Genomic DNA, 17007 nt, shown 5'->3' with positions numbered 1-17007 from the left:
TTCCTTGGACAGTTCAGCAATTTTACCTAATTATTCCACGATGGAAATAATTACACAGATATTTTGGGGGGTTTGTTCATTTTTTATCACCTTTAGAAAGAGTGAATGTGCCCGTCAATAGCAGGAATCCATTCACACTGGTACCTTTTCATTATACTTTGAGGCCACTGACCAGTACTGTTGAAGATTGTGGTCCCATGCATTTAAATGTAGCTGAGCTCTTCTACAGCTTCAGAGCATATTGAATGAATAGGAGCCATTGTTGTGTGCATTATTTTCAGTGGTGCGAAATGCAGCTACATTTCACCTTTCCCCACAGGAGGGAGCTCCTTGCATTGCAGTGGCTCACACTCTCCACAAGCTTAGCAGGCTTAATGTAGATTTCAGCATCAATGGCCAGCCTCAAAATGTCTGTGTGCCGCTTTTATAGCAAAACGACTGCTTCTGCAGTCTGCTTTCTGTGGCTCCTCGGGTGCAGTGTGCTGCCATATGCTCAAGGGTATGTGATAGTAAACTCAGTGTCATGGTCTGTGACCAACGAAGTGGAGGAGGAATTGGACAGCTCATCTACTGAAGATGCTTTGCCAGCTCTGCTGGAAGATACAATCAGCATGTGGAAGCAAAGCTACCCAGCGTCTACTTACAAAGAAGATAGAGAGATGAAGTCCAGGCCAGGGCCTGACAGATCCAAGCAGCTTTCCTCACCATCAAGAATGTTTTCGTACAAGAGAGAAAGCGCTACAGGCACTGAAATCCCTTCTCACCCTGCAGCGGCCCTTCAACAGGAGATGGCCAAGAATGCCAGAATCTTAGCCCATCAGATCAGGTGGGGCTTCCTAGCAACATTGTCCACGCAGGAGAAGGTAAATGGAGTTGTAGCATGACTGCAAGATTTTGTTTTGTTTTTTGTTTAACCATTTAGATGTGAAAGAGCTCGACAAAGAATTTAAATAACTGTGTAAATCTATGTTGGATATTTGTGAATTGGGTAAATGTCATCTGAAGTTGAATCACCAGGCTTGTTATGTAGTTATATGTCATTATTTACTAAGACCGTTGGCCCCTTAGGCAAACATAGTTTGTTTACCAGTAGCTATAATGGTTCATATAGTTTGTTTACCAGTAGCTATAATGGTTCAAAAAGCACCTGAACCGCCCTCCAATGCCTTAAGCCATACTGTAAAACTTTAGACTATTTAATCTCAAGAATGTTCCTGTTTATAATGCCCTTGTATTTATCATAACCACATTCCAGACCTGCCAGCCTGGAACATGTTCTGACAGTGTGATAGTGAGGAGCAGGGGATGCGACGTTCTGCACACACGGGGCACAGAGACATATTGCTCCTGCCAGGCCCAGACTTAGGCTGCGGTCAGGGTGACGCTGAGCGGACGCGCACGCTCGCGCTCAGTGCGATCAACCACTTTGCTACAATGTGTTTGTCCAGTCTAAATGCGCGCGTGCACATGCCTGTGAGGCCGTGGGGCGCTCAGCTGCTTGCAGACAAGCAAATTTGTTTCTGCCGCTCGCTGGCGCGTTACGTGAGCAGTTCGCCCAATGAGCCCTGTGACGTCATGACCAAGCCCCCCCAAGCGCACAACTGGCTGGCCACAAATCCCCCAAGCAAAATAAGCGTTGAGCGCCAGCACGCTCTCATTCACCCTGGCCGCAGGTGTCAAGTTGAGAAAACCTACTTCCCAGTGCCTAGAATTTACGTTTTGACCTGGGCTCCCCGGAGGGTGGTTGCGTGCGGAGGATTGTTGAACAGAGGGGAGTGTGTGTGTGTGTGTGTTGGGGGGGTGGAAGGGGTGAAATTGGACAGACTGTTTAGTGGGGGAGGGGCCATGAGGTTGGGTCCAGCAGAAGCAACTTCCTGTATTGGCGGCCGTGCCCCGCTCCATCCAGCCAGGATCCGGGGCAGTCCTGTGTCTCCATTTGTGATGCCGACTTTAAAAGCCCAAACCCAGACCCATTTTTAATTTTTATATTCATTAGTGCCAACTGGAATGCTACTGGGAAAGTAAACAAATATGCAGCCATAAGCAAACAAGCCTCAATGGACAGCCAATGTGACAAATTAAATAGTTAATTTCTATGTCTAGTATGTGTCATTTAGTTCAATCTTTGGCCAACACATGTTAAGCTTGCAAGCCAAAAGATTGAACAAAATTACACATACTAATAAGAAGAGAAAATATTTATAAATCATTTGTCATATTTGATGTGCATTGGGACTTTTTTGTCACACCTAGGAGCACGTGACTTGTATATGTGACAAGTATTAATACACACAGCTGACTCACCTTTCACCGACACTAGGTACATCCAATGAGTAATATCTACCCTCAGTCTGTCACAATATATATCTGAACTCGCTACCGCCACCAAAGAGTTATCAAAAATATATTTGCAGTCTTTGGTTCCTGTTTAAAGAAAATATGCACTTATCACACAAAAATCTGTTGTAGAAAAATGTGTCCGAAAATGTAGCTTACTCTCTCAATTAGAGCCCAAAGAATTACTTATTAAAATTTAGATTTAATATACAAAATAGTACTGTTCACAGAAAAAAAAGATTACAAGGACATACATTCCACTAAAAGAACACTGTTTCTTAAAAAAAAAAAAAATAAAAAAAAGAAGAAGCAAGATTCCTATTGGTTACCACATAACATGTATCTAATATCTGCCAAAGACATCATTGGAGTGTGGAAGATAACAATTCCGTATCTTGTTGACATCAAACTCCGAGTTCTAAATCTTAATCACAAATGCAAGCTTTTTATCCCAAAAATCCTTCTGCCTTGCAAAAAGGATCAAACCACCTTTGCTTACCCATCCCTTTCATCAATATCTTTTGATATTTTGATGGATGAAGGGGAAAAAAGCCTTTTAAAAACTGCTTAAATATATGAAAGACTTCCTAACTTCATTTCTATAATATGTAGACGATCGCCATCTTCACTGTTGCGCCTGTATACTTAATATGCACGCCGAGATATAAAACGTGTTCTTTGTAGGGCTCTGTTGGAGTGATACATGGATATTTCAAATATGCAGTATAACTAGTCCAATATTTTTTAACTCAATTGAGCAGCTGAACATGCTGGTTAGAAATATGTACTTTTTATTCTTATGCATCACATGATACAAAATATCTTGTAGTTCCAATATAGACCTCAAACTAAACAATGACTTGTTCGTCATCTCTCTCTCTCTCTTTTATTCACGGGGGATATTTCAAGAATGCGACGTTCCTTTTTATCTGGGTATTGTAACCAATCTTCCATAATGTACATATTTCACTTTTGGTGAGTCATCAATGATAACCCCCAGGTTAAGATCACTTTCTAGATCAGGGGGGCGCAAACTTTTTTCCCTGCGCCCCCCTGCCGGCTGTCCCCTCACTCCCGCGCCCCCCCCAACCCCAACTTACCCTCGCACCGGCGTAATGACGTCACGTTGCCATAGCAACGTGACGTCACATGACCTCGCAGCGTCATTTTGACGCCGCGTTGCCATGGCGACGCCGGGAGGAAGCCGCCGGAGCCACGGGTAAGTATGGTTTACAGAGGCCCTGCAGCTCCCCCGGCACTTAATTTAAGTGCCTTCGGGAAGCGCGCGGGGCCTCTGTAAACCCCGCGCCCCCCGTCGGCAGTCTCGCGCCCCCCCTGGGGGTCGCGCCCCACAGATTGCGCACCGCTGTTCTAGATCAACGCAGGGAAGGTGTTTGACCTGTCATAGAAACTATTCTTGTATTTTTAATTTGCAACTCAAATTAACCTCGGATGTGCCAGATTTATTAAAAGACTTGATATATAATGGCATTTCCAGTACAGTCAATAAAGTATGTTTTGATTTGGATGTAAGCTAGCACAATTTTGATTCCACATCTTCATGGCAATTCTGTTTGTTTTCAGTATTCTGGAGATGTGGTCTGCACAAAGTGTCCCCTAAACTCTAAAGAATGTCTCACAATGATCTTTAAATGGGCACGACCTTCTCTTTCATTCTACTTGTAATACCACTCCCAGTACTGTCTAATTACTTCCCTAACCAAACAATGCTCCACAATTTCTGTGGCTCAAGTACCTGAGTTTGGCACTACTTAGCACGGAATTGCAGTTACATCTCCATTTTACCTGCATCTATAAAGCACTTGTTTATTTATTTATGTATTTATTTATAAAATGTTTTACCAGGAAGTAATATATTGAGAGTTACCTCTCGTTTTCAATTGTGTCCTGGGCATAGAGTTATGATGCCAGATACATGGTTACACATGCATAGTTACATTAAGTGAGCAAGGTTATACATTATATACAAGACATTGCATGCACATTAAGATATCAAATACAAGATATCACATCTTGTAAGATCTTGTAAACTCTCCTCCTAAAATTGTGATATTATTTGCATAGCAACATGTCAGCTCTGAGATTGTTATTTTTATGACAGTTTTACTTGAGTAGAGATTAATGATGTGAGTAAATTGACACAAATGAAATCCATTAACATCTGCATCCACTAATGACACCATTTTATAAGTGAAGCTTACTAAGTGACACATACATATATTCAGTGGCTAAACACTAACTGTTGTAGATTAACTGTCTCCTATTTGTTTCCCAAAACATGCATTAGAACAGAGGTGGGCAACCTATTTTTCAATGTAGCCAAAGGTGTGGCGAATGAGAAGTGAAAATTGCCACACCATGTAAAAATTGAGAAATTAGGTTGCTCAATCGAACATTTAAAACAACACATGCTGTTCGTCTGCTTCACTCACCTCAGCACTATCACCTGCTGCTTCTCTCACCTCAGCACTATCACCTGCTGCTGCTTCCCTCACCTCAGCACTATCACCTGCTGCTGCTTCCCTCACCTCAGCACTATCACCTGCTGCTGCTTCACTCACCTCAGCACTATCACCTGCTGCTGCTTCACTCACCTCAGCACTATCACCTGCTGCTGCTTCCCTCACCTCAGCACTATCACCTGTTGCTGCTTCACTCACCTCAGCACTATCACCTGCTGCTGCTTCCCTCACCTCAGCATTATCACCTGCTGCTCCACAGTGAAAGGTAGGACCCCCCTTCCCTGCAGCTGCAACTCAGAGTTAGTGTGTGAGTGTGGCAGTGTCAGGGTCAGTTTGGCAGTGTCAGTGTGGCAGTGTGGCAGTGGCAGTGGCAGTGGCAGTGTAGCTGTGGCAGTGTGTCAGTGTGTAAGAGTGGCATGGCAGAGTGGCAGTGGCAGTGTAGCAGTGTCAGAGTGGCAGTGTGTCAGAGTGGCAGTGTAGCAGTGTCTGTGCAGGTCAGTGTCTGTGCAGGTCAGTGTCTGTGCGGGTCAGTGTCTGTGCGGGTCAGTGTCTGTGCGGGTCAGTGTCTGTGCAGGTCAGTGTCTGTGCAGGTCAGTGTCTGTGCCTGTGCAGGTCAGTGTTTGTGCCTTTGCAGGTCAGTGTCTGTGCCTGTGCAGGTCAGTGGCTGTGCGGGTCTATGCAGGGTCAGCGTCTGCAATGGAACAGTTGTCTTGAGGCCCAGGAAAGCAGTCTACGGCCCTATCTGGTATGACCATCCTCATATCTCCCCCAGCACCTCTCATCATCACCCTCATATTTGGGTTGGGGGGGGGGGTGGTCATATGATGATGATCTGTGTGGGGGGGGGAAGAAGATATGATGAGGATGATGATGAGCGGTCCTGGGGGAAATATGATGATGATGATGATGATTTTACCCGTGCAGCCCAAATCAGTTTTCTTTGGAGCAGTTCGGCCCTTCTCACTTTACAAATTGTGCAGGCCTGATCTACGCAATGCTGCTCAACTTCTGGTACATTTTTTTTCTTCTTCATGCAGTAATTAAATCCCCCAGTCACGTGACGCAGAGGATTTTAAACTGGTGGGGATACCAGCACCCAATACTGGGGCCTGTATCTCGGGAAATAGGGGGTCCCCGAGGCTGAAATCAATGTGGTTCAGCTCAGGAGACCCGCGCTTCCGAACACTGGTAATAAAATTAATATTTAAACTGCACGATCGCCTGTAAGAGCCGTGCCTGGAGACGCAGCGTCTCCGTGCAGCTCTTCCAGGCTGCAATTTTTTACAAACAGTTTCCGACCAATAAAACTTATAGCACGATAACACTTTGAATAAAACAAGTAGTACAATGTTGCATTTTTTTACCGAAAGTATTTTAAAATTGTGTTTTTCTTAGTGAATACCGTTTTGACACACATATTTTATAGTGCGATAAAACAATGCAAAGTTGATTGGCAATGCACTGATTTTATTGAGGTATAGTGAATAGGTCCCTTAGTATTTTAATGCCAGGGTACCAGTCGCCCTGTATTTGTTTGGAAGTTCATGTAGCCATCATGCAGGGCCTACAATATTTATGACTCATGTACTTTTCTACTAATGTACTTCCTCCCATCAAGGTGTGTGATGTAAATATGGAGGAAGAGTGGATAAAGTGCCGGTCTTGAATACACAACATTGTGGGTTTGCTGCAAGCCTTGGCCACTAATCCCTTCAACCCCAAGTGTCTTAGCTTGCCTCCATTTTGGTAATAATATACCGCTATTTTTCTTATCATCCCTTTTGAAAACTCTTACCACAAAGGGTTCTATGAACGTGTACAGTGTTTTAAATACAGTGCACACCCGCACATTGTTATTAAATACTGCACAAAGGGATCTTTTATTTGAAAGGTTATTTTCTCTCTTGTTGCAGATGTACTCTCACTCTCTCTCCACTTCCCACTATGCTGTGATGCTTTTTAAAAGCTATTTTAATGCAGAAATACATATGTAATCACAAAGTGGTGATAGTAAATTGATGTCAATGATATTTAATGGAGGTGACACATATTTCTCTCACACCTGAATCTTCAGCCATTCACTCCCCACTGCTGCTATCTTTTACATTCCCTTCCTCACACGGTTCAAGGATCAGTGCAGCTTTTATCCATATTCCCTTACATGCTGGAATTGCGAAGTGCTGCATACATGAGAAGAATAAAATATTAATACAAGCAATTATTGTAGATTGAGGATCAGGTAGACATTCTGCCAAATATCCCTCAATTTATGATTCCTCAATTTATGTCAAGTACTTTTACTGTGCTATGCCAAAATATTCCCAGAGTCTAATGATCTCAATCCCTTTTCCTTAACAGATCCAAGGAGTGCCGTTTGGGCATGTTTTGTTAACTAGTGATGGCCCTATGGATAACAGTACTGGTGTCCCCTTTCTATATGCCACTCCAAAAGCTAACTTTGTCACAGATCTGCTACAGAATCCAGTCGCCTCCTTGACATTTGCCGATCCAGATAGTGACGTTTGCAGGTAGGCGAGATTCTCTGTTCCACTTTTCAAGAAAGCAAATGATGTTGTGATGCCACCTAAAATATATCCATGTTACGAATATACCCCGGCTTACACTTATTCTAGTATCCTTTTATGAAGGACACACAACAGCTCTGCAACAGAAACCACCAAACAGGCGAGGCAAGGAGGCATCACTGGAAATCAAATGGTGTCTGTTTGGGAAGAGGAGCTGGTTATTTCTCTGTAACCTTCTACATCCGTCTTGCTAAAACTGGAGCTGATTTCCTTCTGATCTTATATTCCCCAAAACATTTCAGGACTGCTCCTCCTTATAAAAATAATAGAAACACAGTTAAAAAAAAAAAAAAAAGTAGCAAAATAATTCATGTTAAAGTATCACACCTCCACTCTTAATATCCAAACTTGACGTTTTGAGAAGCCTGCAACAGATTGGATCTGCAAACTGGATCATTGCAGGTGCCTAGCAGATGTAAACTGGTATTTTTATATTCTGTTTACGTACATTTCGCTTTATCAGCTATTTTACCAGAACAGCGGATTGAAATGTTCTTGTTTTTTCAGTCAACAAAGAGGTTAATATTATATGAACCTTCCGGTGTTGGCACAATTTCTACATATTTATGGTTTCCTATTTAAACTTCACCTAAAAGAAAGCATAGATTTGGTAATATTAACTATTTTTTATGCAATTTTTTCTTCGCCTATTGATGCTTATGTGTAGACCACAACTTTCCAAGGACATTTGGAAGCTTGGGTTGTAAATGGGACTCCAGGGTGGGTGACCAGTTAGCATGCGGCCCTTTTTTTCCTGGCTCTAATATAAAATTACAAAAGAAGAAATCTGCTAAACAATATGTGTACAATCTTGCAACCATGAGTACACAAAGGAAACAAATACAGTATATTGGAAAAATATTAGTGACAGATATACATCTACAATGTGTATGAACAAGTTTGGCCCCAACTGTGGAATAAACAGTCAAATGCTCCCGGATCTAGTGAAAAGCAGTTATTACCATGCTAGTACAGTATATCACACAAATGTATTTACATCTAGACATTCATTGCGACCATCTGGATACAAGGTGCCCATATTGAATATCCACCAAGCTTCCTTGTTGTGATGTTTGAGATAGTGCTTTGAAACTCCGTGTGTTAGCTGTCCAGTTGTGATGTTTTGTAAAATTATTGAAACATACAAGGAGAGCAACTATTTGCTTCATTTGCAGAAAAAGTATCAGTGAGCCAGAGGACCCCCGATGTGCGGCATTGACTCTTACAGGCCAGATGGTAACTGTGCCACCGGATGAAACAGACTTTGCCAAGAAAGCAATGTTTTCCAGGTAATAACATTTTTCCTGAACCCCAGTGTAATAATGAAATAATTAATGAACTGCACAATATTTAGGGGCTTTTTCTATATTCACCGATCTGGCTGTTTTTGTCCAAAATGACCCATTGAAGTCAATGGGAAATTTCATCCGAAAAGAACCGGTCAGCCGCATTGGCGAATATAGAATAAACCCCTTGGTGTTGTTTACACATAATGACCAACTCTTGGAACAGGCAATGAATGCACACATACTGTATAACAAGTTATTAGACATACTAAAGTGTTTTATGGCATCATATACAACAACAAAGAAGGCTTTTATGGCACATGAGTTTGCTGATAGAGACATATTTAAAAAATCCTTTTAATTTTATGTTCGGTTTATAATCTACTGTCAGGGTGTGGAAATTCTCCAAAATGTCATCTGAAACCCAAAACTAAAAACAAGCAGTAACCTGTTATTTTTAAATATCTTTCCAACATAATATTAGTTAGATATTGTTGGACTGATATGATATTGGATACTGTTATTAAAGTGGATTTTTTATCAGTGAGGTTTTCAACCACTTGGTAAATTACAAATGTTTAATCGGAAACAGGCATTGTTAAAATGATTCATAGGTGTTTGCAACTTAATATAACATTTCTCACCATGTGGAAAAGGAACAAACTTTCTGATCTCAGAATTTGAAACTGCAATGTCTTATTTCAGACTAAAGGTAAATCGGTTGTCACACCATAACAATGGTAGATTTAAAAATGTGACATATTTATTAGGAGTACAATCATTGGGTGGCCTAGAGGCTGACACTTTGGCACCCGCACCTCGTAATTGTACTCCTAATAAATATGTTACCTTTTTAATCTAGTTTTTGATCAAATAGGGCACTCATGATAACTGCAACATGAAGAAATGCAGCGGGTGCACAGCGGGAACAGCGATGTGTAGAACATGCATGTGACAGGGTAGTTTATTACTTGGCATGTGTAGAGTCCAGCGCTGAGCTGCTTAAATCTCAGGATGAAGTCTTTAGCCAGCTCTCAGCTGCATCATTAGGAGGGTTTAAAGGCCTGGTACTGGCTGCAGTCTGTGTCTAGCCCAGAGCTGTTGGCGCATGACGGGGCTCTGATGTCAGCATGCCGGAAGTAAACTTGGCTCAGCTTTCGTCGAACCGTGCGCTGACGTCAGAGCCCCGGTGCGTGTCAGCAGTAGAAGCTCAGCGGCGTGGGACAGAGAGAGGAAAGGTCCTGCAGGCAGATGAGTTGGGGCCCGGCTGTGACCAGTAGCAGGGCCTGGCCAGAGGTCGGAGGAAATTTGCAGCGCTGGCCGGCTGAGCCCCCACAGCCAGCGGACCCCGCAGACACCGGGCCTAGCTTGAGCCAAGGTAAATCTGTATTTTTAGATGTATTGGGGGGCTTGGGGATATTTGTATATGTATTGGGGGACTTGGGGGAATTTGTATTTGTTTTGGGGGGATTATTATATGTATTGGGGGGCTTTGGGGTATTTTTATATGTGTTGGGGGTATTTTCATATGTGTTGTTTTTTTTTTATATGGGTTGGGGTATTTTTTATATGTATTGGGGAGGGTTGTTTTTTTTAGGGTCATTGGGGTCTTTTTTATATGTATTTGGGTGGGTTTTATATATTTTTTTTAATATGTTGTTTTATACAGTTAGGTCTGGAAATAATTGGACACTGATACAAGTTTTGTTATTTCGGCTGTGTACCAAAATAAATTCAAGTTACAGTTAAATGGTGAATATGGGCTTAAAGTGCAGTCTATCAGCTTTAATTTGAGAGTATTCACATCCAAATTGGAGGAAGGGTTTAGAAACTACATCTCTTTAATATGTAGCCCCCTCTTTTTCATGGGACCAAAAGTAATTGGACAATTGACTCAAAAGCTGTTTCATGGACAGGTGTGGGCTATTCCTTCGTTATTTCATCATCAATTAAGCAGGTATAAGGTCTGGAGTTGATTCCAGGTGTGGCATTCTCATTTGGAAGCTGTTGCTGTGAACCCACAACATGTGGTCAAAGGAGCTCTCAATGCAAGTGAAACAGGGCATCCCTAGGCTGCAAAAAAAGAACATCCATCGGAGAGATAGCAGGAACATTAGGAGTGGCCAAATCAACAGTTTGGTACATTCTGAGAAAAAAAGAACCCACTGGTGAGCTCTGCAACACAAAAAGGCCTGGACATCCATGGAAGACAACAGTGGTGGATGATCGTAGGATCCTTTTCATGGTAACAAAAAACCCCTTCACAACATCCAGTCAAGTGAAGAACACTCTCCAGGAGGTAGGCATATCATTATCTAAGTTTATCATAAAGAGAAGACTTCACAAGAGCAAATACAGAGGATTCACCACAAGGTGCAAACCATTCATAAGCCTCAAGAATAGAAAGGCTAGATTAGACTTTGCCAAACAATATCTAAAAAAGCCAGCCCAATTCTGGAACAGCATTCTTTGGACAGATGAAACAAAGATCAACCTGTACCAGAATGATGGGAAGAAAAAAGTATGGAGAAGGCATGGAACGGCTCATGATCCGAAGCCTACCATATCATCTGTAAAACACGGTGGAGGCAGTGTGATGGCATGGGCATGTATGGCTTACAATGGCACTGGGTCACTAGTGTTTATTGATTATGTGACTGAAGACAGAAGCAGCCGGATGAATTCTGAAGTGTATAGGGATATATTGTCTGCTCAGATTCAGCTAAATTCAACGAAGTTGATTGGACGGCGCTTCACTTTACAGATGGACAATGACCCAAAACATACTGCGAAAGCAACCCAGGAGTTTTTTAAGGCAAAGAAGTGGAATATTCTGCAATGGCCGAGTCAATCACCTGATCTCAACCCGATCGAGCATGCATTTCACTTGCTGAAGACAAAACTTAAGACAGAAAGACCCACGAACAAACAACAACTGAAGACAGCTGCAGTTAAGGCCTGGCAAAACCTCACAAAGGAGGAAACCCAGTGTTTGGTGATGTCTATGCGTTCCAGACTTCAAGCAGTCATTGCCTGCAAAGGATTCTCGACAAAGTATTAAAAATGAATATTTTATTTATGATTGTGTTAATTTGTCCAATTACATTTGAGCCCCTGAAATAAGGGGACTGTGTATGAAAATGGTTGCAATTCCTAAACATTTCATACGATATTTTTGTTCAACCCCTTGAATTAAAGCTGAAAGTCTGCACTTCTATTGCATCTTGGTTGTTTCATTTCCAATCCATTGTGATGGAGTACAGAGCCAAAATTATGAAACTTGTGTCAGTGTCCAATTATTTCCGGACCTAACTGTATGTATCTTTATATGTATGTATGTATGTATGTATGTATGTATGTATGTATGTGGGGGGGGTATATGTATTGTTTTTTTTATATGTATTGGGTAGGTGGGTTTTTTGTATGTATTTGGGGGGGGTGACGGAGGTTGTATATATTTACAGGGGTGGGGATTTTTTTTGTATGTATTTGGTGGTTGGAAGTTTTTTGTATTGGGGGGGGGGGGGCCAAGTCAGAACAGTATTCCTGGGCCCCGGGAAATCTGTCTGCGGCCCACACTGGTACTGACATCACAGACCCACTTTTCTTGCTTAAAGATGGAGCCTTGTGGACCCAGGGCTCAGCCATGCTATGGGCTGTTTGAAGGGATTATTCTAATCCTGCTAAAAGTTCGCTGCTTTATGTTATTTTGCACATACGCTGAATGTAAGCTCTTTCTGTGTTCCACGCTTTAAGGCTGAATAAAAAAGCCTATACTCAGAACCTCATGTGTCCTTGCATACTCACTGCAATAATACATGAGTGAACAGCGATGTTCTGTAGAACTATCCTGGGAAGAAGGTGGCACTCCCAATCATGGACTTAATAAAATAGTCATAAATATTTGTTGACTATTTCGGTTCTCTGTTTGGATTCTTTCTCAAGAATCTACCATTGTTATGGTGTGCTAAATGATTTACCTTTAGTTTGATTCAGATTGTTAGACTATTCGAGTTAGATTTCTAATTTCAGCACCCACATTTTTTGTTTTTCTTTGTGTGTTTTAGAAGTGTGCATAGAGTTTACAATGTTTTTGTAATCTGCACTACCACGTCTTATTTTAGATCAGTAATATCCACAGCCTGACAAATCGTAAAAGTAGAAATACTGTTCTTGGTCTGCTTCAGTCTACTTTTATGTTTAATTCAGTGTACGTAATATTTTCTTTTTCATTAATGTGAGGATGGGTTTGTAAACTTAATTTTGCTATTGATTTTATTTTTTTATAGGCATCCCATAATGAGGAAATGGTCTCAGAATTATAACTGGTTGCTTATGAAAATGAATATTGAGCACATCTATCTTACAAATTGTTATGGTGGAGTTTTCAACATTGTATTGGAAGATTATTACAGAGTAAACCCTAATTGATCTTGGAAGATGCTTGTCTTCTACAGGATCATACAGCACGGAAAGTATTGATGGCCATGCACTTGGTGGCCATTTCTCTGACATTTCTGTTTGGAAATAATGTCAATGAACTATAATTGTATTATTGTACTACTATACAGAAGAAGCTTTGGATTCCGTCTGAATAAGCTGAAATTACCATGGAGGTCGTTAAAGCCAAACCGTCACTGCCAGAATTATTTCTAGCCATAAAAAAAAAACTAGGCGGCTAATTAAGGCCTCAAACAAAAGCGATGTGGTCCAGCGCCCGAGTATTTGTATTCCTACGTTTATACTTTTTAAATTGTGCTTATGTATTGTGCCCATTTAAAAAAATATTCAGCTAATGAAAATAATAGTATTAATACAGAACATCTAGCATTGGTGGTGCAAGAACCATATTGCCAAGCAGGAGCTTACGGTCAACATGTGGGACCTTTTATTCTTGTTTGGCCTCCTCAATTTGCTAGCACCATAATTGGGTCATGCTAGCTTTTAGAGAGAAAAGTGCAGGGACACGCAATAGTGTAAAACCTTTTACTTGTAAAAAGAACACTATAAAAAACAGTAATGCCCTTACAGGAAAAAAAATATATTTAAAGCATATATCACCGGTTCAAGGCTAGAATTTAACATAAATACACATGGACCGTGTTGCTGTGCTGGCAGCGCTACAGTATGATGTGAAACTCACGATCAGCAACTGCAACATGTTGCCTCCGTTATAGCATACGTATGTAATATGAAGTATTGCACTGCTAACCCATCCTGCAGACCAATGTATTGTGTTCCTCTCCAGTAGCAAAAGGGATGGGGGGAAAAGCAGCCAAACAGTGAATGTATTATGCTTTGCTTTTATATCTTCAGCATTCCTACTTAATGTATCCAAAGAAAATTAAATGCTATTTGATGCTGAAACATCTGAACATCATTTAGGTGAGACAAGCAAGTGAAACATTGAAGACATTAACACACACAAAAATAGCTGGGCCATAAGTGAGCTTTTTATCCCAGTGTTAATTATTTATGTGTAAACATTTTGCACATTCGTTTTTTATGTGTAGCTAATGCTGCTTATTGAAAGTAAATGGCACCCAGCCGTTACTAGCTGCCAATTTGCTTCAGGGGACACTCCCCTTTCAGTGGAAAGACATGATGGGAGTGCAGGAAACGGGGTCTACAGAGGGAGAGAGAAGATTATAGAACACTGACAACTCCCCCCACGCCCCTCTGAAAGAAGATCTGCAGGTACATTTCAACCCAAAGTATAGACACCCTCTTTCAGTGTCAGAATGGCCAACAATTCACTTGAGCACTGTGCCACAAAAATGGCTATGTAGAATATCCATATTTTAAAAGGCATTCATATTTGTGAATTCTCTGTACCTGCCACTACCCTTGTGCCCTCAAAGGACGTGTTCTTCTAAGCCTAGATTTGTATATGGCCCTTCTGTCACTATCTATATGCAGAGAAAAATACAGGGGACTCAGAGGAGATTCAAAGATAAATCATATTTACAGAGATTTGGCAACCACTTTGTGACATGTAACACATTCCACCTGAAAAACATTGTCATTATATTCATGTACAGTAAGGCGTTACGCTTCACATTTTAGCTACAGAACAAACACCGGTATTTCCTCGAGTCCAGAAGTGACCAACTCAAGTCCTCAAGGACCACCATATAGGGTTGCCAGGTGGCTTCTCCAAAAATACAGGACACAATGGTGAAAGGTGTGACGCGCTTAAGACACACACTCACCTGTCACAGCTTTGTGCTGTTTCCTCCTCTCCTCAGCCCCACCCCAGGCTCCTGCTGCCTCCTCCTGATTGGTTGCATTACCCAGCAGCAGCCAATAAGGATAGAGGAAGCTGCCCAGCCCCTTAGCAACAGTCCTTCTCTCTCCCTGCTCGGGGAAGTCCTACGGTCATACGACCCCAAGATGGTCAAGTCACTATGTCCAGAGAGGTAATACCTGTATACACGTACATGTCAAGTATTATCTCTAATTTTTACTGGACACAGTTTCCAAGTAAAGGACAGCCTGGTTCAATACTGGACACTTAGCAACCCTAACACCAACAGGCCAGGTGTTAGGGATATCCCAGCTTCAGCACAGGTGGCCAACGAGCCACTGATTGAACCACCTGTGCTGAAGCAGGGACATCATTAAAACCTGACCTGTTGGTGGCCCTTGAGGACTTGAGTTGGCCACCCCTGCTTTAGTCTGTATACACAAGAGTACAAACTTACAGTAGATTCACATCTTCGATGACAACAGAAACACCATGAAATAAAAATAACAAACATGTAAATGCTTGTACTGTACTGCAATATGTTTACTAAAATTGTAATGCAGTTAATATATGGATATATGTATCCTTTGATGAATGTAACTCTCACAACAAATGAATCTGTCACCTAAAATTGTTCTGTAGGGACTATAACCACATAACAGATAAATGTTTTGTGTTTATGCTTTGTATTACTTTAAATGGTTTTAATAATATCAGACTAAACATCAATTGACATATTCCCTTTGCATGTGGGTGAATGGGAAAATGCAAAGTCCACATATTATCCATTATGCATGAAAACTACTGATGTGAAAGACAGTATTGATGTCAGTTTTCAATTTAACTGGCATTTTTGTGACAATTTCCTTTTAAAGTATTAAAATTATACTTGTGTTTTACAAAATGTGTAATTTGAGTATGATTGTCCAACTCTTAATGTCCGATACACCGATGACATCTTGCAGGACAATACATCCTGTGTGTAACTGCTCTTTCTAGACATAGAGAGATAATTTGTTTTCCATTAAAATTATAAAAAATGGTCACATCTGTACACATAATACTTTTTAATATATATATACAGTGGTCGACAAATCACCAAAAAATCTACTCGCCGAACAAAAAATTCTACTCGCCACCTAGTACCACACGTGTGCTGCTTGGGCCAATAGGAGCTCGCCACGATGTTAAATCCACTCGCCCGGGGCGTGCAAATGTATAGGTTTGTCGAACACTGTATATATATATATATATTGTACTATCAAAGTCAAGCAAAAATGTAGATGATCTAAAGAACATATATTTGCTAAATACACTCAATACTAATAATAGACAAATAAAGGTAAAGCTAGATGTAGTCACTAAATATAATATATTCATAAACAACAAATATCACCAGGATTATGCCTCCATACCTTAAAAAGGTAATCCATGCGTTATACTGTATATAAATTGAAACAGGGAGCCTCTGGAGTTGAACCCCATTAATTTCAGCTCCGGGGGCCCCCTGCTTCGTGAGATACTTGCCTCCATAGTTGGTTCTGGTAGCCGCTCCAGGGTTAACATTATGGATGACTTTCAAAGCTCCAACGCCCTATGGGCCAATAGGAAGCCGTGACTTCACCCGGTTCGCCTTCCTATTGCCCCATGTGACGCGGAGGCTTTAAACTGCTGAAAACTTGCAGGAGATACCGGTAGACCCTTTGGAGGTAAGTATCTCTGGAAGCAGGGAGTCCCCGGAGCTGAAATCAATGAGGTTCAGCTCCGGAGGCCCCCTGGTTCAATCCTGTATAAAACATTTCAAAAAAATAAACACCAGAACTAGAACTCGGGGAAGAATGGAATAAGTCCCTGGCAACAAAGTCCAAAGTGTTGGAGCGGAGCGACAAGCTCCAATGGAACCGGCAACCGGTAAGGCTGTCCTGGTTAGGGCCTTTAGCATGCCACGGCCAAGAGCACACACAATCTCTCATGGGGCGTTGGCCACGGTCATAGAACGGCATAGTTGGTCCTGCTCCTGCTTCCGGACTTGACAGTGCTTCAAGAATAGTTCCCCAGGAAGGGTACTC

The 17007-nt window shown here is 41.5% G+C and overlaps 1 protein-coding gene across 2 annotated transcripts; it reads left to right on the top strand.

Annotated features, from left to right (window-relative positions):
* Positions 1-304: 304 nt before the first annotated feature.
* On the top strand, positions 305-15793 carry CREG2 (cellular repressor of E1A stimulated genes 2). Of its 2 annotated transcripts, none has more exons than XM_075590400.1 (4): positions 305-863; positions 7179-7348; positions 7469-7538; positions 8581-8634. In XM_075590400.1, exons 1-4 carry the CDS (start codon positions 393-395, stop codon positions 8593-8595), a joined length of 726 nt encoding a protein of 241 aa, XP_075446515.1. In that variant the 5' UTR covers positions 305-392; the 3' UTR covers positions 8596-8634. The 2 variants fall into 2 exon arrangements, with proteins under 2 accessions (XP_075446515.1, XP_075446514.1); XM_075590399.1 differs by lacking the exon at positions 7469-7538 and adding an exon at positions 12981-15793 and having other exon boundaries at positions 330-863; positions 8581-8694.
* The last annotated feature ends 1214 nt before the right edge of the window (positions 15794-17007 follow it).

Source organism: Ascaphus truei, chromosome 3, assembly GCF_040206685.1.
Source record: "Ascaphus truei isolate aAscTru1 chromosome 3, aAscTru1.hap1, whole genome shotgun sequence".
Lineage (NCBI taxonomy): Eukaryota > Metazoa > Chordata > Amphibia > Anura > Ascaphidae > Ascaphus > Ascaphus truei.
This window is presented reverse-complemented; position numbering and strand designations above follow the sequence as displayed.